This window comes from Sus scrofa, chromosome 1 (assembly GCF_054392235.1).
Source record: "Sus scrofa isolate SSC_HxYL_T2T_F1_AM1 chromosome 1, Sscrofa_HxYL_maternal_Yorkshire_Landrace_v2.0, whole genome shotgun sequence".
Classification (NCBI taxonomy): domain Eukaryota; kingdom Metazoa; phylum Chordata; class Mammalia; order Artiodactyla; family Suidae; genus Sus; species Sus scrofa.
The window spans coordinates 239946917-239962380 of NC_139383.1; the positions used below are offsets into that span (position 1 = coordinate 239946917).

Below are 15464 nucleotides of genomic sequence, written 5' to 3' on the forward strand. Positions count from 1 at the left end.
AGTTCCAAGATGAGAAACTTGAATAAGTAGAATGAGAGGGCAGAAGATGTTTGAGAACCGTAGAGTTATTACTGGGAACCAGATCTTTCTGAAATAGTTTCTAGAGTTGTTTGTTTAAACAGATGCATTGTTTTTTCTTTGTATTTCTTGGAGGATTAGATGGATCCTGGATGAGACAGCTGTGGTGAAAGCAATGATCAGAGTAGGAAAAGAGAGGGGACCCAGTGTGCAGAAAGGGCAGGTATGATATGAAAGAGAAGTAACTGAGAGCAAAGCTGCCTGAATCCTAAAGAGTTATAAGTTCTATTTTATTTTTGATTTGCAGTGTTGTGCCAACTTGTGCTACACAGCAAGTGACCCAGTCATACATTCATATATATGCCCTTTCTTATATTATCTTCCACCAAGGTCTATCCCAAGAGATGGTATGGTTCCCTTTGCTATACAGCAGGACCTCATTACTTATCCATTCTAAATGTAATAGTTTGTGTCTACTAACCCAAACTCCCCAGCCCTCCTACTTGGCAACCACAAGTCTGTTCTCCAAGTCCATGAATTTCTTTTCTGAGAAAAGGTTCATTTGTGCCATATATTAGAGTCCAGATATAAGTGATATCATATGTAACTTGTCTTTCTCTTTCTTACTTCCTTCACATGAGTGTCTCTGGTTGCTGCACATGGCATTTCGTACTTTTTTATGGCTGAATGGTATTGCATTGTATATATGTACCACATCTTCTTAATCCATTTATCTGATGATGAACATTGGGGTTGTTTCCATGTCTTAGCTACTGTGAATAGCGCTGCAATGAACACAGAGGTACATGTATCTTTTTGAAATGTTTTGTTCGGATATATGCTCAGGAGTGGGATTGCTGGATCATATGTTAGTTCTATATTCAGTTTTCTGAGGAACCTCCATACTGTTCTCCACAGTGGTTATACAGTTTACATTCCCACCAACTGGGTAGAAGGGTTCCCTTTTAGGAGTTCTCTTTTGATTTGAAAAACTTTTTGGAGCCGCTGCCGTGGTCTAAGAAAGTGAGTTGGATAATAGTGGTGACTTTTAAGCAAGTTGATTCCAGTTGCTTTGATGTCAGAGTTTCCTTTTTTCAGCTGATGGTATAAATCCATTGGTCCCATGATATTTACTATAAAATGACACACACAGACGTAATTGATTTGCTAACATGAATGGCAGTTCTCTTGCAATGATCATTTTCTGTCATCTTAGTATTCAGCTATATATTCCTGACCTTAAAGGACTGTGACATTCAGTGAAATTTTTTATCATCTCTTGGCCTCCTTCTAAATGCGAAGAGTTATAGCATTGGTATACATAATCATCTTGGCTAAATTCTTTTTTCAAAAAAGAAGAGAAAGAAATGCTTTTTGAAATGGCTCTTTAATAAACCCAGGACAAAAGGTGTGATGACAAGATTGCTTCTTGAAAAATGTCATTCCAGAAATTATCCTTTGAGAAGACTTCACAAATTTCCTTTGACCAGAGTCTTTTTTGTTGCTTATTATTGTTCACTGTGACCTTCAGAAAGCCACTTAACTTCCAATATTTGAATTTGTTTCATATACACTTGTGGTCTTTGTATTTGCCATGTCACTTTGCAGAGTTAAAGAAAGCAAGTGACATAATTCTGGTTAGCCTTTTGAGTCACTGTAAGACTCTTGCAGGTAGAGTGACAGAGGCATTTATAGTTTATAAATGACTTTTTCTCTTTCTTAAGTTTTACATTAATATTGTTTTTCTTGGATATGAAGCAGACACAGAATCATCTCTAGTCCTAGGAAGCAGCATGACTTTTCTGAACTTGCCAGAGGCTACAAGTATATATGCTTTCTTAATATACTGTGTGAGATGCTTTTGTCAGGAAATCTTTTGCTTTTCTTAATATGTTTTGCCCCCAGAAATGTCTTTAGAGCCAAGGTAAAACGTATGTATCCATCTTTCTTCCAGAGTTTATTTAATATTTTGTGTTTTAGAAGGCTAAATTTCTCACTGAATTCCAGGCACATAACTAAAGAATCAGAGGATAATAGCTACAAATGGAAAGAATATCTTTGATTATATGAGGGGTCTGCCATAGTTTGTTGTACAGGTTATTAACTGCACAAGGAAATCAAACCATGGGATTGAGTAGAGACCAAAATCCAGCCTGTGATTTACTCACCAAGCCATCTTCTCCAGTGTGGGATCATGTCCACCGAAGGACAGAGGCACCTGGAGTTCCCATGTGGCTCAGTGGGTCAAGGGCCTGATGTCACTGTTGCAGCTTAGGTTGCTTCTGTGGCATGGGTTCAATCTCTGACTGGGGAACTTCCACATGCCACAGGAGAGGCCAAAAAAAAAAAAAAGAAAGAGATGTCTGTCTCTTATTCACATAGGTCCCCCATAAGCAGTCCTGTTATGTGAAATTCTGCTGTAATTTCTCCTGCAATTGCCAAAAGCACAGGTATGTTTTAAAAGGTATCTCTCCAGAGAGTTCCCTTCATGGTGCAGTGGAAACAAATCCTACTAGAATCCATGAGGATGCGGGTTCAATCCTTAGCCTCGCTTAGTGGGTCAGGGATCGGGTGTTGCCTTGAGCTATGGTTTAGGTCGCAGGTGCAGCTCAGGTCCCACGTTGCTGCGGCTGTGGTGTAGGGCAGCAGCTATAGCTCATATTCACATATTCAACCCTTAGCCTGGCAACTTCCATATGCCTCAGGTAGGGCCCTAAAAAAGCAAAAAAAAAAAAAAAAAAAAAAAAAAAAAAAAAAAAAGATCTCTCCAGGGATGGTTTTGGTCATTCTAACCTTCATCTTATCACTTCAACCTTAAAATTCACAGAATCTTCATTAGCAAAGTTTCTGCAGTCAAATAGAGTTTTCCAACTTCTATTTCATCATTATTTTTATCACCAGCTCTCCATTCAAAGTTTGATGTAAAGGTCTTAGAATTTTATGTGTGTTAAACTCGTCTTTTTTGTCTCTTCATGTTCTTTCTACATTCAGCCTTTTTTGTGACCAAAAGTAATTAAAGCTTCATATTTCAAGTGTATAATTATTTCATGTGGGCCCAATAGAAGATTCACATCGGGGTGCTGAGTCCTTAGAAAAATTAACATATGCAGGACCTATGAGCACAGGCAAAAGGCAGTAGTAGAAGTACATTCTATGAGGCTTCCATGATTATCATCAAGCTGTCTTGGGAAGGTGCTCCCATCAGACTCTCTTCCACAAGGAACAGAGCTTTAAATGTGGAAGGGGAAGTGTAATTGAGGTACAGGAGAGGACCTCTGTCATCAAAATTAGTTCGAACTTATCATGCTTATCACTTTGAACTCTGCCATCAGCATTCTAAGCACAGACTGAGGTCCCAGTTCTCTGTTCCCTGGCAGGGACAGAGGGCTCTAACTTGCTGTAACTATACTGAGACCTTGCCAAATGGGCCGTGTTCCATCTGTGAAAACAGGTTCAGGATCAATAAGATAACCCACATGAACAAGGGGAAAGGGGACCTTATTACATCTTTTTAAATTTTAGTAAAGATGAGAGATCTTTCTCTCCATGACAGTGTCTGCAATATAAACCAGACCCAAATATTCAAAAAAACATTGAAGGTTAATCTTTCCCCAGTTCTGTGTGTAACTTCCTAAGGCCACTGCCTTTAGGAGGGTATAGTTCCACATGCCAAGTGGTCACTTTGCAGAATCCATCTGGATGCATAAATAGATCCAGACTTTTTTTTTTTCTCCTTAGAATCTCATTGACACATGTTCACATCTTGCTAGCCTAAGGCATTTCAAAGCAATTAAACTTCTGTCACACATCCCAGTAATAGTTTCAACAGGCTTCGTTTTATGGTGTTATACCAGAAGACACAGTACACCCTGAAGTTTCTCGACTCATCTTTGAAAGAGTCAAAAGGAAGAGTATTTTGATCACTGCTGGATATTAACAAATGGGAAGTTGCTATTTGCCACTCATTGCCATTTTCCCATCTGTGCATGCCTGGTTAGCTGTAATAAAAAAAAAAAAAAAAGTCTCAGCACGAATATAAAATAAAGTATCTTTTCCATATTAATATCTTCTCACTCAGGGAAAACCCTTGATAGAATTTACTGAAGAAGGTCATTTCTCAGCAAGAATAGGGGAAAGGGTTATGGGCCAGATGTTAACTTTCCTTTCAAACACCATGTATTTCTTTTTTTGCACATCATATTTTAATGAGTTTGAAAAAGAGCAGTTTTTAATGCAGCTGATGCAAAAGGCAGAGAGGATAAAAATGTTCCTGTTTATTTGTGACATGCAAATAAATTCCTAAAATGTTCCCCCTTCTCTTGCTACCTTCTTACTATGAGGATTTATGATTGACTTGAGTACCTTAGTTGGAATACTGTGTGTCTTATAGACAACAGGAATCAATGAGTACATATTTGATATGATTTTGAACACTTGGGGTTAAGTTTCTGTGACTTCAGGTGAGTTCTTTTAATGTTCGTGAGACTTAGTTTTTTCAGCTATAAATTGTGAATAATACTACCCTGCTAATATGATTGTTGTAAAGATTTCATTAGATAATATATTTTAAAGTAAGATATTTTACTTCCCATAGAAGAATTTTTTCTGGGTATCTTATTTGGGGAAACATGCTTGATATATTTAATGTGCTTCAATTATAGAATTAGAAAATAGATACCTCAGTGCGTTTCAACCTTGTAATTGAGCATGATTTTGTATCTCAGCTCAATCAAACTCTGATTCATTGATATATTTAATGTGCTTCAATTATAGATTAGAAAATAGATACCTCAGTGTGTTTCAACCTTGTAATTGAGCATGATTTTGTATCTCAGCACAATCAAACTCTGATTCATTCCTAATAATGCATAGAAATTCACTATTTAAGTTATGTGTATCCAAAGAAGGAAATACCTAGACCAGCCTTTGCTTGGAAAATGAGGGGTGTGCATCTATAGATTAATTAAGAGAACTTTTTTTAAAAAATGTTTTTGATAACCCATATGAAGACCCATAATCTTCTGTGTAGCCAACTTACTTCTTGTGCTTCGGGCATGAGGGAAGAATGTTTGTGAATCCTGCCTTCAGAGACTCAGTCCCTATGTTGGAGACATTAGCCTAATGCACCAGGCTTTATCAACTGGGCTTCCAGGAAAGATGGTAGTTCTGCTACCCTCAGGAAGTGGTTCTCATAGTGGGGTCCCTGAACCAACAATATGAGCATCACCTGGGAACTTGTTAGATATGCAAATTCTGGGCCTTTCCTCAAAACTGCTAGTCGGTGGAACTACACATTGTGCACTAACAGGTCTTATGGTTGATGCTGATCACGTTGATGCAAACATGTGCAGGTTTGGGAACACGGTCCCAAGTTATCCACTATATGTAATGAATTAACTTCCCTCCTATAGTGTTGCTAATGAAGTACTGTCCTTTGAAGAAATGACAAGATAGTCTTTAAATTATTTTTTTCTGTAATTTGAATAAGGAATCCCCTTTGTGAAAGGTCCCTTGATGGTCTCTTACCTATTTGCTCCCACCTGCATTCATTCTCCTCTCTGCCAATTGGACCATAACCCTGTTTTCAAACTTCATATACCCCATTTTAGAGAGGAAAAACTTTTCTGTTACCCGCCTTCCTGCCTGAGTTCTGTCCTTCCTGCCCAACTAAAGATTCCCAACAAGTAGTCTGAATTAGCTGCTTCTGTTTCCTTACTGTTTAGTCCCTCTGTAATTTCCTGCAATCTTGTTTCCTCTTCTACCTTTGAAGTGCAATTACTCTTTGAGACTTTCTAACTCTCCTGCTTGCCAAATCAGAAGGCTCATTGTTTTTCTCAAGGATTCCCTGCTTTTGATCTATCCAGTGCTGACCTGCCTTTCCTTGCCTTTTGTGATGCAAATAAATAACCCCATTCTTCTTTGATACTTTCCTGAGTCCTTTCTCCCCCTTCCTTTCATCTGAGCCATTCCTTAAGGTCTGTTGCTTAGAGAGCTCTGGAGGGAGAGCACACTTGCGTGTGTGTGTGTGTGTGTGTGTGTGTGTGTGTGTGTGTGTGTGTGTGTGTGTGTGTGAGAGATCACTCTCTCTCTCCCTCCCCCGCTTCCTCTCCAGTCCTCTCTCCCTCTGTCCTTCCTTCACTTCCTCCTTCTCACATTCTCTTAATTCCACTTTCTCATCCCTACCTTCCTTTCAATGACAAGCACAACCTCCATACTAATGATTTTTGCTTCTACAATCTTCAACATTGACCTCTTCCATTACAGATCTAGAGTCTCTGCCCAAGGCTCTCCTGTGTCATTCAGAACTCAGAACCTCCAAAACAGAACTGTCATTCATCTTTTAAAAAACAAACTCTCCCCCAGGGTTACCTCTGTCATCAGGGAATAGCCGTCTCTGGATCACACCATTAACTCTGATCCCGTTCACTCTGACTCAGCATCCTACGTGGTGCGAGTTGTGCAATTTCATTGCTCCTTTCTTATCTGATCTTTTATTTCATTCACACCTTCCATAACATCTTTATGGTTTCCCATGCTTGCACCAATGAAGTAACTGGTTCTCTGTCTCAGTCTTTCTGCCCTTTCACATCCTGTATACCCATGTCAGATCAGTCTTTCTAAAATATCAAATAAGGGTGCCATTTCCTTGATCATTGGTTACTCAGTTGCCTCCATGAGCTTCTAGGCCCTCACAGCTTTCCTGAAGGAAGCGTTCCACATATCCTTATGTCATTACTCTCCCCATGAATTGTACCTCCATGAGGCCAAATCTTAACACTACACAAGGATATAATAACCATTTCAAGTCTTACTTCTTCTAAGAGATTATGAAGTCCTCATTAATGGCCTATTTTTCTGAAATTTTAGAGAAATTCCCTTATTATTGTTCCTCATTTGAGCTTTTTGCAAATGAAAAGGAATGTTCATGAGAAGCCTTACAAAGTACTTGAAACTTAGAAAGATAAATGTTAGTTTTCTTCCCAATCAGAAGGTAACATTCCTAGCCGCAAGAAATAATTTCTTCTGTGTGTCAGTCTTTGTGGTTTGCCAACCATTGTATTAACAGTGGGTAATGGTTCCATATCAGGTGAGCCATGGATGTTTGGTGTAGTTGGATGAAATAACCATATCTTTGCAACCTCAAATAACTACTGAGTTTAAAAATACACTCACTTGAAGTAAGGTCAACCAGATTTCTCTTCCTTTTTTTATGTGAATTTAAGGAAAAAACAAAAATAAAGTACACTTAAATTAAGATTTATCTAAAAATAATATGTGAATAAATCACAAGACTTTTGGCTGCTGGTTTATCAAGATCCCAGTCTGGTAATTGTTCCAGTTTTATGCCAAATAGATCTAGGCTGGGGCGCTAGCATATAGCAGTCTAATCTTTGATTAGCTTTTACCCAAAGGCCCTTGTAGTACATTTCTTATCTTGTTTTCATCCCTGTCCAAACAATCGTAGTTTCTTAAAAACAAGCACAGTGGTGATCTATGTATACCCAGGAAAACAAGGCTAAGTCTCCCCAAGGTGGTAAAGTAGTTTTTCTACGTCCATTCAAGAAATACTTGTCAATTACCTTATGCCCATTATTTGCCAATTATAGACATGTTGGAAGCAAATAAAAGACGAATGGCCAGAGAATAGGAAAAAATAATTTGACATGTTTCTCTCTTTTTAAATGACCTTGAGATAAAGCAGACATATCTCCTTATCTTAACTCTGTAAAATTTAAAAGATGATAAAAAGTATGTATTTCATATATGCATACATAATACACTGTATACACACACATCAATGTGTAATGAAGTACATTGTATGTGGAGAAGAACTAAGCAGTGGTTTCCTAAACTTCTTACTTCATCTCTGTAATGATGAGCCTGTCTGACTATCTACAGCTGCTGACCAAACCCATCCCTAGGTGTGCTTTGAAGTGCAGACCTTGCAGACATCAAGTATCAGTGTCTGGAAACTTTCCATATGCAAATCTTCAGTGGTGCTGGTGAAGGCTGGCATCTTTGGATCTGGCTGGAGTTGATAGTAGAGCTTGAAATTTTAGGGGAAACAAGAGAAAACTAAAAACAAACTGTGCAGAATAAGGTTGCAGGGCTTTTCTGCCCCCTCAGCGTCTGCATTTTGCACAAGGAGACAAAAGGAAGCACTACAATTATAATTCTGATCTTCTAAGAATTTATGGTGCCTTTCACACTGAAATCTAATGAAGAGATAGATGTCTGAGAAAGGGAATAAGGAAAGGGAAGAAATGGGTAATTCTGGAAGCATCTTGGCTTTCATCTGTTGAGAAGTTAAGGTATAGAAATGCTGACATAGGAGTCAGAAGAGTATTACTTTTTCTGCTTTTCATGCTTATGAATCTTACATTTTATGTTTTCCTATTTAGCTGTTTATCTCTAAAAGAAGCAGTACATTACATTGTGCATTATGCATGTGTGATGGGATGTGTTTCATGCCTTCCTCCCATTCCACACATTTGGCCTGCTTGGTTCGAGGAGTAGGTACAGGAGGCACAGGGTCCCTGATGGGAGCTATTATTTCAGAACAGGTGGTTCCATGCAATGAGGATCAAATAACCCAAAGGTGCAAGGACTCCAGCAGCTGCAGGAGCTCTTTGATCTCAGTCAGAGTTTCAACCCAACCCACAGATCAAGCAACCCCCCTCAAGACAGGAATTTGCATTGGTGTAACAACCTCTCAGTCTGGTGGTTTATTCTTAGGCGGGATAGCCACAGCCTGACTGATGGCAGAGGACACCCCACAGCCATGATTGGCATTAAGTTCTCCTGCAGTCTGCACTTTTCCCCTTATTTCCTGCCATGTCAACCACAAATGTCCATCCTCTGCTGCCACCTTATGCTGCACACTGCCCATGCCAGGGCTGCTGGTTTCCTCACTGCCCTGATGAACCACAGGTAGATCTGATCAGATTGTTTAACTGGAAGGCTCTGTCCTGGCCCCTGGATATCTTCCCAGCATCTTCATCTGACTGAACCCAATGTGGGCTTCATCTCTTTGAATCCAAAGCCCAGTCCAAATGTCACCTTCTCCTCTTGGGACATCTTACCTGACTTAAAATTTCAGTTAACATTTATTGAGTACTTTCTATACAGCAGCCTCTATCAAGTTGCTTTGCATCCACTGTCTTTTTTTACTGCTTTCTTTTTAACACATACAGTGATTGCACAATTAGTATTTCTGTTTCTTAGTGAAATTATAGTTATTCTTGTCTCATCTCCTGTCTCCCTGAGAATATGTAGCATTGCTTTTCAACCCTCACTGTGTTAAATACATGGTAGATGCTGCAAACCCTATGAGTGATATCATAATTAATGGATAAGGTATTAGCTTTTATTGGTGAAATTATTAAAATTGACCCTTTCTAACCATTGAATAATGAAACCTCATTTACCAAGGATCCAGCTTTGCTGTGACCTCCAGTGAAGGTCCCAGACAAAGCTCAGATCTGGCATTGCTGTGGCTGTGGTGTAGGCCAGCAGCTGCAGCTCCAGTTTGACCCCTAGCCCAGGAACTTCCATATGCTGCAGGTGTGGCCATAAAAAGTGAAAAAGAAAAAAGTACATGTAAATATACCTGCTGGAAAACATTATTTATTCTACTGTCTTCTGACTAGTCCAAGCAGGGAGGCCTTTGGGTTACTTGGAATAAAAACTAGCTATACTTCTGGTGTAAGGCGGTACCACTTTTCAGTTTGTCTGCATAAACAGTCATGCATCCTAAGAGAAGTATAATGTTAAACAAGTTTTTCAAATTCCCTTTATTAAGCTTGTCAAGCATCATTCTACCAAGTGATAAATTTACTTTCTGAAATACACTTCGTAACTATGCTTCAAAATCTGTATTTATTCCCTATACATGCTTTGTTCTCTCGATGTCTTTCTAAATATTGAATTCATCAAATTTTGCATTTGGCACAGTGCTTGCAGAGAGTTTCCACTTCATCATCATAAAGTTATTTTCAGGCTCGGGATTTGCTCTGATCTTGGCATGAGAAATATGCATAAGTAAAACTGCCTTAGTTATGGAATAGCCATTATCACAATCAGTTGTTTGCGTGGCATACATGCTATACAGGTAATCATAAATCTTTAAACCGTGACCATTGGCTGTATACTTGAATGCATTTTGAGTGTTAATGATGACTTTCTAGAAGTCAAGAACAAAAAAAGGACCTCCTAATTCCCCCTTATAATTCTCGTTTAAATACTTCATGCCTCTTAGTGAATTAAATAAAATTTCTCTGACCAGTTACATTCGTTCACTTCATCGATGAAGTGTGTATATAGAAGCTCGTCCCTAAGCCAAGTGCTCTGCAGCCACTGGAGAGAAGTCCTCCTCCTTGGGGCATGGTCACAGAGTAGTGGGCAAGACTTGACTCAAATGGGCAACAAAATAAAAAATCAGTGTTTCTGAATTTATAGTTTGAGTGTGAACCTGCAGATTTTATCAAAAATTATTACATGTCAGTTATATCTCAAAAAAATTGCTAGTGCCACCAAACCATTTAATGGCTATTTTCCCTGTTGACACCATGTTTTGAAGGAGCTTATCTGCCCACCACATTCATTGTGTAATTATTTTCTCATTAGTATTTACCAAACAGATAACTGCCAATCAGAATACATGAGTTGATATATTGCCAGCACTGCCCCTCATCTCCCCCCCGAAAAAAGAAATAAATTGATTTCATTTTCTTCTTAGGCTGTGTATTATGATTGTAGACAGATACACAAGTTCCAGTATTTCAAAATACTACAAGTCTCCATTATTGACTCAATGGCTTTAATTGATCTAGAATTATTTGTTAATATTCATTTATTAATTTTTATTTATTTATTCTTTATTCAGTTGTTAAAATTCTATTAATATACACCTTTTTCTGTTGACCTGCCAGTCTGTAGTTTAACTGGAGCTCTTCAGCCTCTGTTCTGAACACCTCCTTTGAGTGTTGCATGAACAGACATTATCTTTGGAGGGTAGAAATTGTACCAAAAAAGGAAACGAATTTAAGGCCTTCACCATGGTGGCTTTCTACTTAATTCCAGTGGTTGTTTAATAGTCATGAAGTGTTTGTTGTATTTGATGACCCCATATGTTAATTTATATCCCTAAGGTTGTTCATTTATGTCCTCAAGGTTGACAGTTATTGGAGGGGGAGAACGAGATAGGGAATAGCAGCATGTACAGCTGAGCTGGGGCCTAGGCAGCCATTTGCAAACTATTCAAAGCCCTTTCCCTCCCCTAGACCCTACCAACCATCTTCCCCACCCCGCTCATATCAACCAAATCTCTCACCTTATTTCCCTAAAACTAAATAAAATGATGAATTATACTGGTTTAACAGCCCTTGACACCAACATGGAGATAGAGATTTGGTACCATGAAGAATTGGAGAAGCTAGCATAGCGTCTTCGTCAATAATTTCAGTCCCTCTAGGGAAAGACAATGCCTTAGAGAGTTCATGATGAAATGATAGAAACTGTGATTGAGTGGTAAGTGACAACTTAGGGTTTTCACAAACTTCAACACAATATTTCCACAGTTTGGTTTCCTTAATCCCCAATTTTACATTTCTCCTCTGTCATGTGGGTTACTTTTTATCTATTTTAATTAAGGAGGCAACCTTACCTCACATAATATAATGTACATAAACTAAATGACAGAAATGTTAATAGCAGTTACCCATTTGTGATGAGGTTATTGATGTGTTAAGTTTTTTCAATAAACATACATTAGTTTTTAATCACAAAAATATAATTTATAATGAAAGTTGCAAAAGTACATGCATAAAAATCCTACATATATCCTTGTCATAGCAAAGTAATTTTACTGTTTTACTCTGTATGTCCTGTCTGGCTGAGCACTTGATAGTAATGAGCCTTTCCCTTTGTATAGACTTTACTCAGATTTTCTCATGTGGGACTTAAGAGTATTGATCAATTTAGTAATGGTGATGGGATAAATAATAATATCCCCAAATATTATAATAAATAATAATACCCCAAGGAAATTGTGGGTTAGCTATTTTATCTTCTTTGCCAAGAATTGTTTGACTAGCGAATAGCAGAAATGGAACAGTATTTCTGAATCCTAGCATAGTCTTCCCTTTTCATATGCTATAATTTCCTCCCACATGTATAAAGTTCTCCTAACTCCCATGAAATATATAAAGAAATATAAGTCCTAGTCCCCACCATTAAGCAGTTTATAGTACATTTGGGATAAAAAGACAAAGGCTGACAGAGAGTTAATTACCTATTCAATTGATGACACAGGTAAAAAGTACAGCACATAATACAGTTCCTGGCACATAGAAGGCACTCAGGAACTGTTGGCTAGGTGGATGGATATATGGATAGATGGATGGATGACTAGATGGCCAGAAGGGCAAATGGATCAACAAATTAAGTGAAGTGATAGGACTAGAAAGGAGAAAAGTTCATTCATCACAGACAGTTGAATTTCAGTATGTGTCTGTCCATTGATCTTTGTTTTTTTAATGGCCGCACCCATGTCACATGGAAGTTGTCAGGTCAGGGACTGAATCCACCGCAGCTGCTACAATGCTGGATCCTTTAACCCACTGCACCAGGCTGCAGATCGAACCCACAACTCCACAGGAATCTGAGCTGCTGCAGTGGGATTCTTAACCCACTGTGCCACGGTGGGAACTCCTCTCTTGATTTTTACTCATCAGAGACTATTTCAAGAAGGAGAAGATAGACTAGCTAGGTCTTCAGGAACTTGCAGGAGTGGAATTTGACTCTCCAGAGAGGGTAAATGAGGGAACTGCAGCTTGAGAGTTCAGCCTTAACAAAGGCAGTAAAGTGATAGGACTAGGAACTATAAAAGTGTGACTCACTAATGCAGAAGTTTTGGTGAGGAGGTTGTTTTGAAAGTAGAATGGAACTGCATCATAGAACATCTTGAATTTCAAGCCAAGTATTTAAATAATCCATAAGCATGGGCAGCTATCGATGTTTTTGAATAAAGTAATTCATGTTATAAGGAAAATGTTTTAGGCAACAAATCTAATTGAAGTGTGACTTTGTGTCAAATATAAAGATATGAGACAGTTTAATACAAGGCGGGGATTTTAAATATTCCACTGGGATTTTTAGTGTTTTTAGAAAATGTTGCACATGTAGGTATTACTTCTCATCATTAAAATATTCCTACATGTGGAGTTCCTGTTGTGGCTCAGTGATTAATGAATCCGACCAGGGACTATGAGGTTTCGGGTTCGATCCCTGGCCTTGCTCAGTGGATTACGGATCCCGTGTTGCCGTGAGCTGTGTTGTAGGTTGCAGATGTGGTTCGGATCCCACGTTGCTGTGGCTGTGGTATAGGCTGGTGCCTCAGCCCCAATTGGACCCCTAGCCTGGGAACCTCCATATGCCACAGGTACAGCCTTAGGAAAAAACAAAAAAAAAATAAATAAAATAAAATAAAATATTCCTACACATAATTGAAGTTTCTAAGACAGTTATGTGAAATTTTGCTTTGGATCAATAGGTACTCTCACTGAAAACTAAGTTTACAACATTCAAGGATAAGAAACTCCCATAAAAGTCTAGAGGGCTCCAGATATTTCATGCATAAAGCTTAATAAATTTTTCATATGTTAGAGGAAAGGTAATGATTTATGTCTTCCAGGATTTGCAACCTAAATACAAGATATGACAGAAAATTGATATTGGTCTTTCTTGCATGTTAGTTCTTCGTGTACTAGGAGAAGCTGTCACTTCTCTTTAAACCTACTAATTATCTTACAAAAATTATAATGTTAGCAGTTGAATAAATGTGGCTAACAACAAGGCCTGGGAGAAAATTTATGTGGGTTAGAATTTGGCTCAGCCATTGAATTGCTAGTCAATCTTAGCCAAGATGCTCTCTTTCTTTAGTTTTCTCATCCACGAATCATGATAGTAGCACTAACATCTTAAGATTGTTGGGAGAATTAAATGTAAAAATACGGATTTGTGCCATGCCTATCATAAATGATAACATGTTACTGGTTATAATATACAATCAATGAATGATATGCATTCATCTTATTTTCTTCTTTTGATTGTTTATTTGTTTTATCTGCTTATTTAATCATTGCTGGAAAGCAAGCTTGGCTTCCACAGGGATGTTTCTGGGTTCTCTACTGAGTGAAATTATTACTCAACATATATAGCATAGGTTGCTGCTAACCACGTTGAAGCTGACCAACCTCTTGCCTTCCATAGTGAGTCATCTCTATGGATTTGGACTGATGGATGCAGAAGCCATGGTGATGGAGGCGGAGAAGTGGACCACTGTTCCCCAGCAGCACGTGTGTGTGGAGAGCACAGATCGACAAATCAAGTAATGTTTGCTGCCAGCAGATAGCAGGACAATGCCCTAAGCGAGAGCAGACCAGCTCTTGAGACAGCCCTTTGCAGCACTCAGAGGCTTAAAATGTCATGTAGTTTTTTTTCCTAGTATAATTATAAAATTCTAATAGAATGCCTAAGACTCTAAATGGTTAAATCCACACTAGTATACCACTAGTATAATCAATATAAGAATGTCTTACAAAGAAACAGTAGGAGTTAGAGGTGAGCATTCTTTAAGTTTTCCCTCAGTATTTCTGTTTGATGGTACAATATTCTCCAGAAGTTTCTGTACTCCCAAATGAAACCTTATGTTTTGGAAACTTAACCACATACCATGTAGTTCTCCAAAGAGTGGTGCTGAATGCGTGGTAAGTTGAGATTACAGTTTACCCAGATTCCAGGGCTGTTCACCTGTTTCAGAGGCAAAACTTGGAGGCTGTGCTAACAGGATTTACCAAGTGAATCCAAAGACTAGGATTCATTTTGGTGATTTTATTATTTTACTCTTGGCTTTCTTTTTAGAAAGCACAGAAAAATACATAGGAACCTTATAGTCAAACTAGAGCCACTGCAATTCTTGAGGAAATTGTTAGGAAGCAGAAATAAATGGACTAAATTTTTTCCCATTCTACCCATTTTATAGCAAAGAATAAGAGAGGAAAAAAAGTAGGAGTAAACAGTTGACCAATATTTACTGAGCTCTTACTAGGAGGTCTAGCCATATGCTAGAAACCTAATGTGCATTTTCTTCTGAAAATTTTATAACAACTTGGGTATTATCCCCTTTTGACAAAAGGGGAAATGGGATGAAATTGAATAGTTGTTTATTCATTCACAAGTTCATTTACCAATTTGACAACTATTTTTCTTACATTTAATGGATATCAAGCACTGGAGTAGATATTAAGGATGAAAATGGGAATAATAAATGCTGCCTGACCTTGTGGAGCTTAGAGTCTAATGAGAGAGTCAATCCAAATTAATACAATAAGGAGGTAATTTTAAATTATCATAAATGAATGCTGAAAATAAAGAGGATAGAAAAT

At 38.2% G+C, this 15464-nt stretch overlaps 1 protein-coding gene across 4 annotated transcripts in view; it reads left to right on the forward strand.

The window, feature by feature from the left end:
* PCSK5 (proprotein convertase subtilisin/kexin type 5) overlaps positions 1 to 15464 on the forward strand; it is a 454731-nt gene that overhangs the window by 244759 nt on the left and 194508 nt on the right. For all 4 annotated transcript variants that reach the window (XM_021064998.2, XM_021065005.2, XM_084988113.1 and 1 more), the window contains exon 11: positions 14290 to 14407. In XM_021064998.2, coding sequence (XP_020920657.2) covers positions 14290 to 14407 — 118 coding nt within the window. The remainder of the gene's footprint in view (positions 1 to 14289; positions 14408 to 15464) is intronic.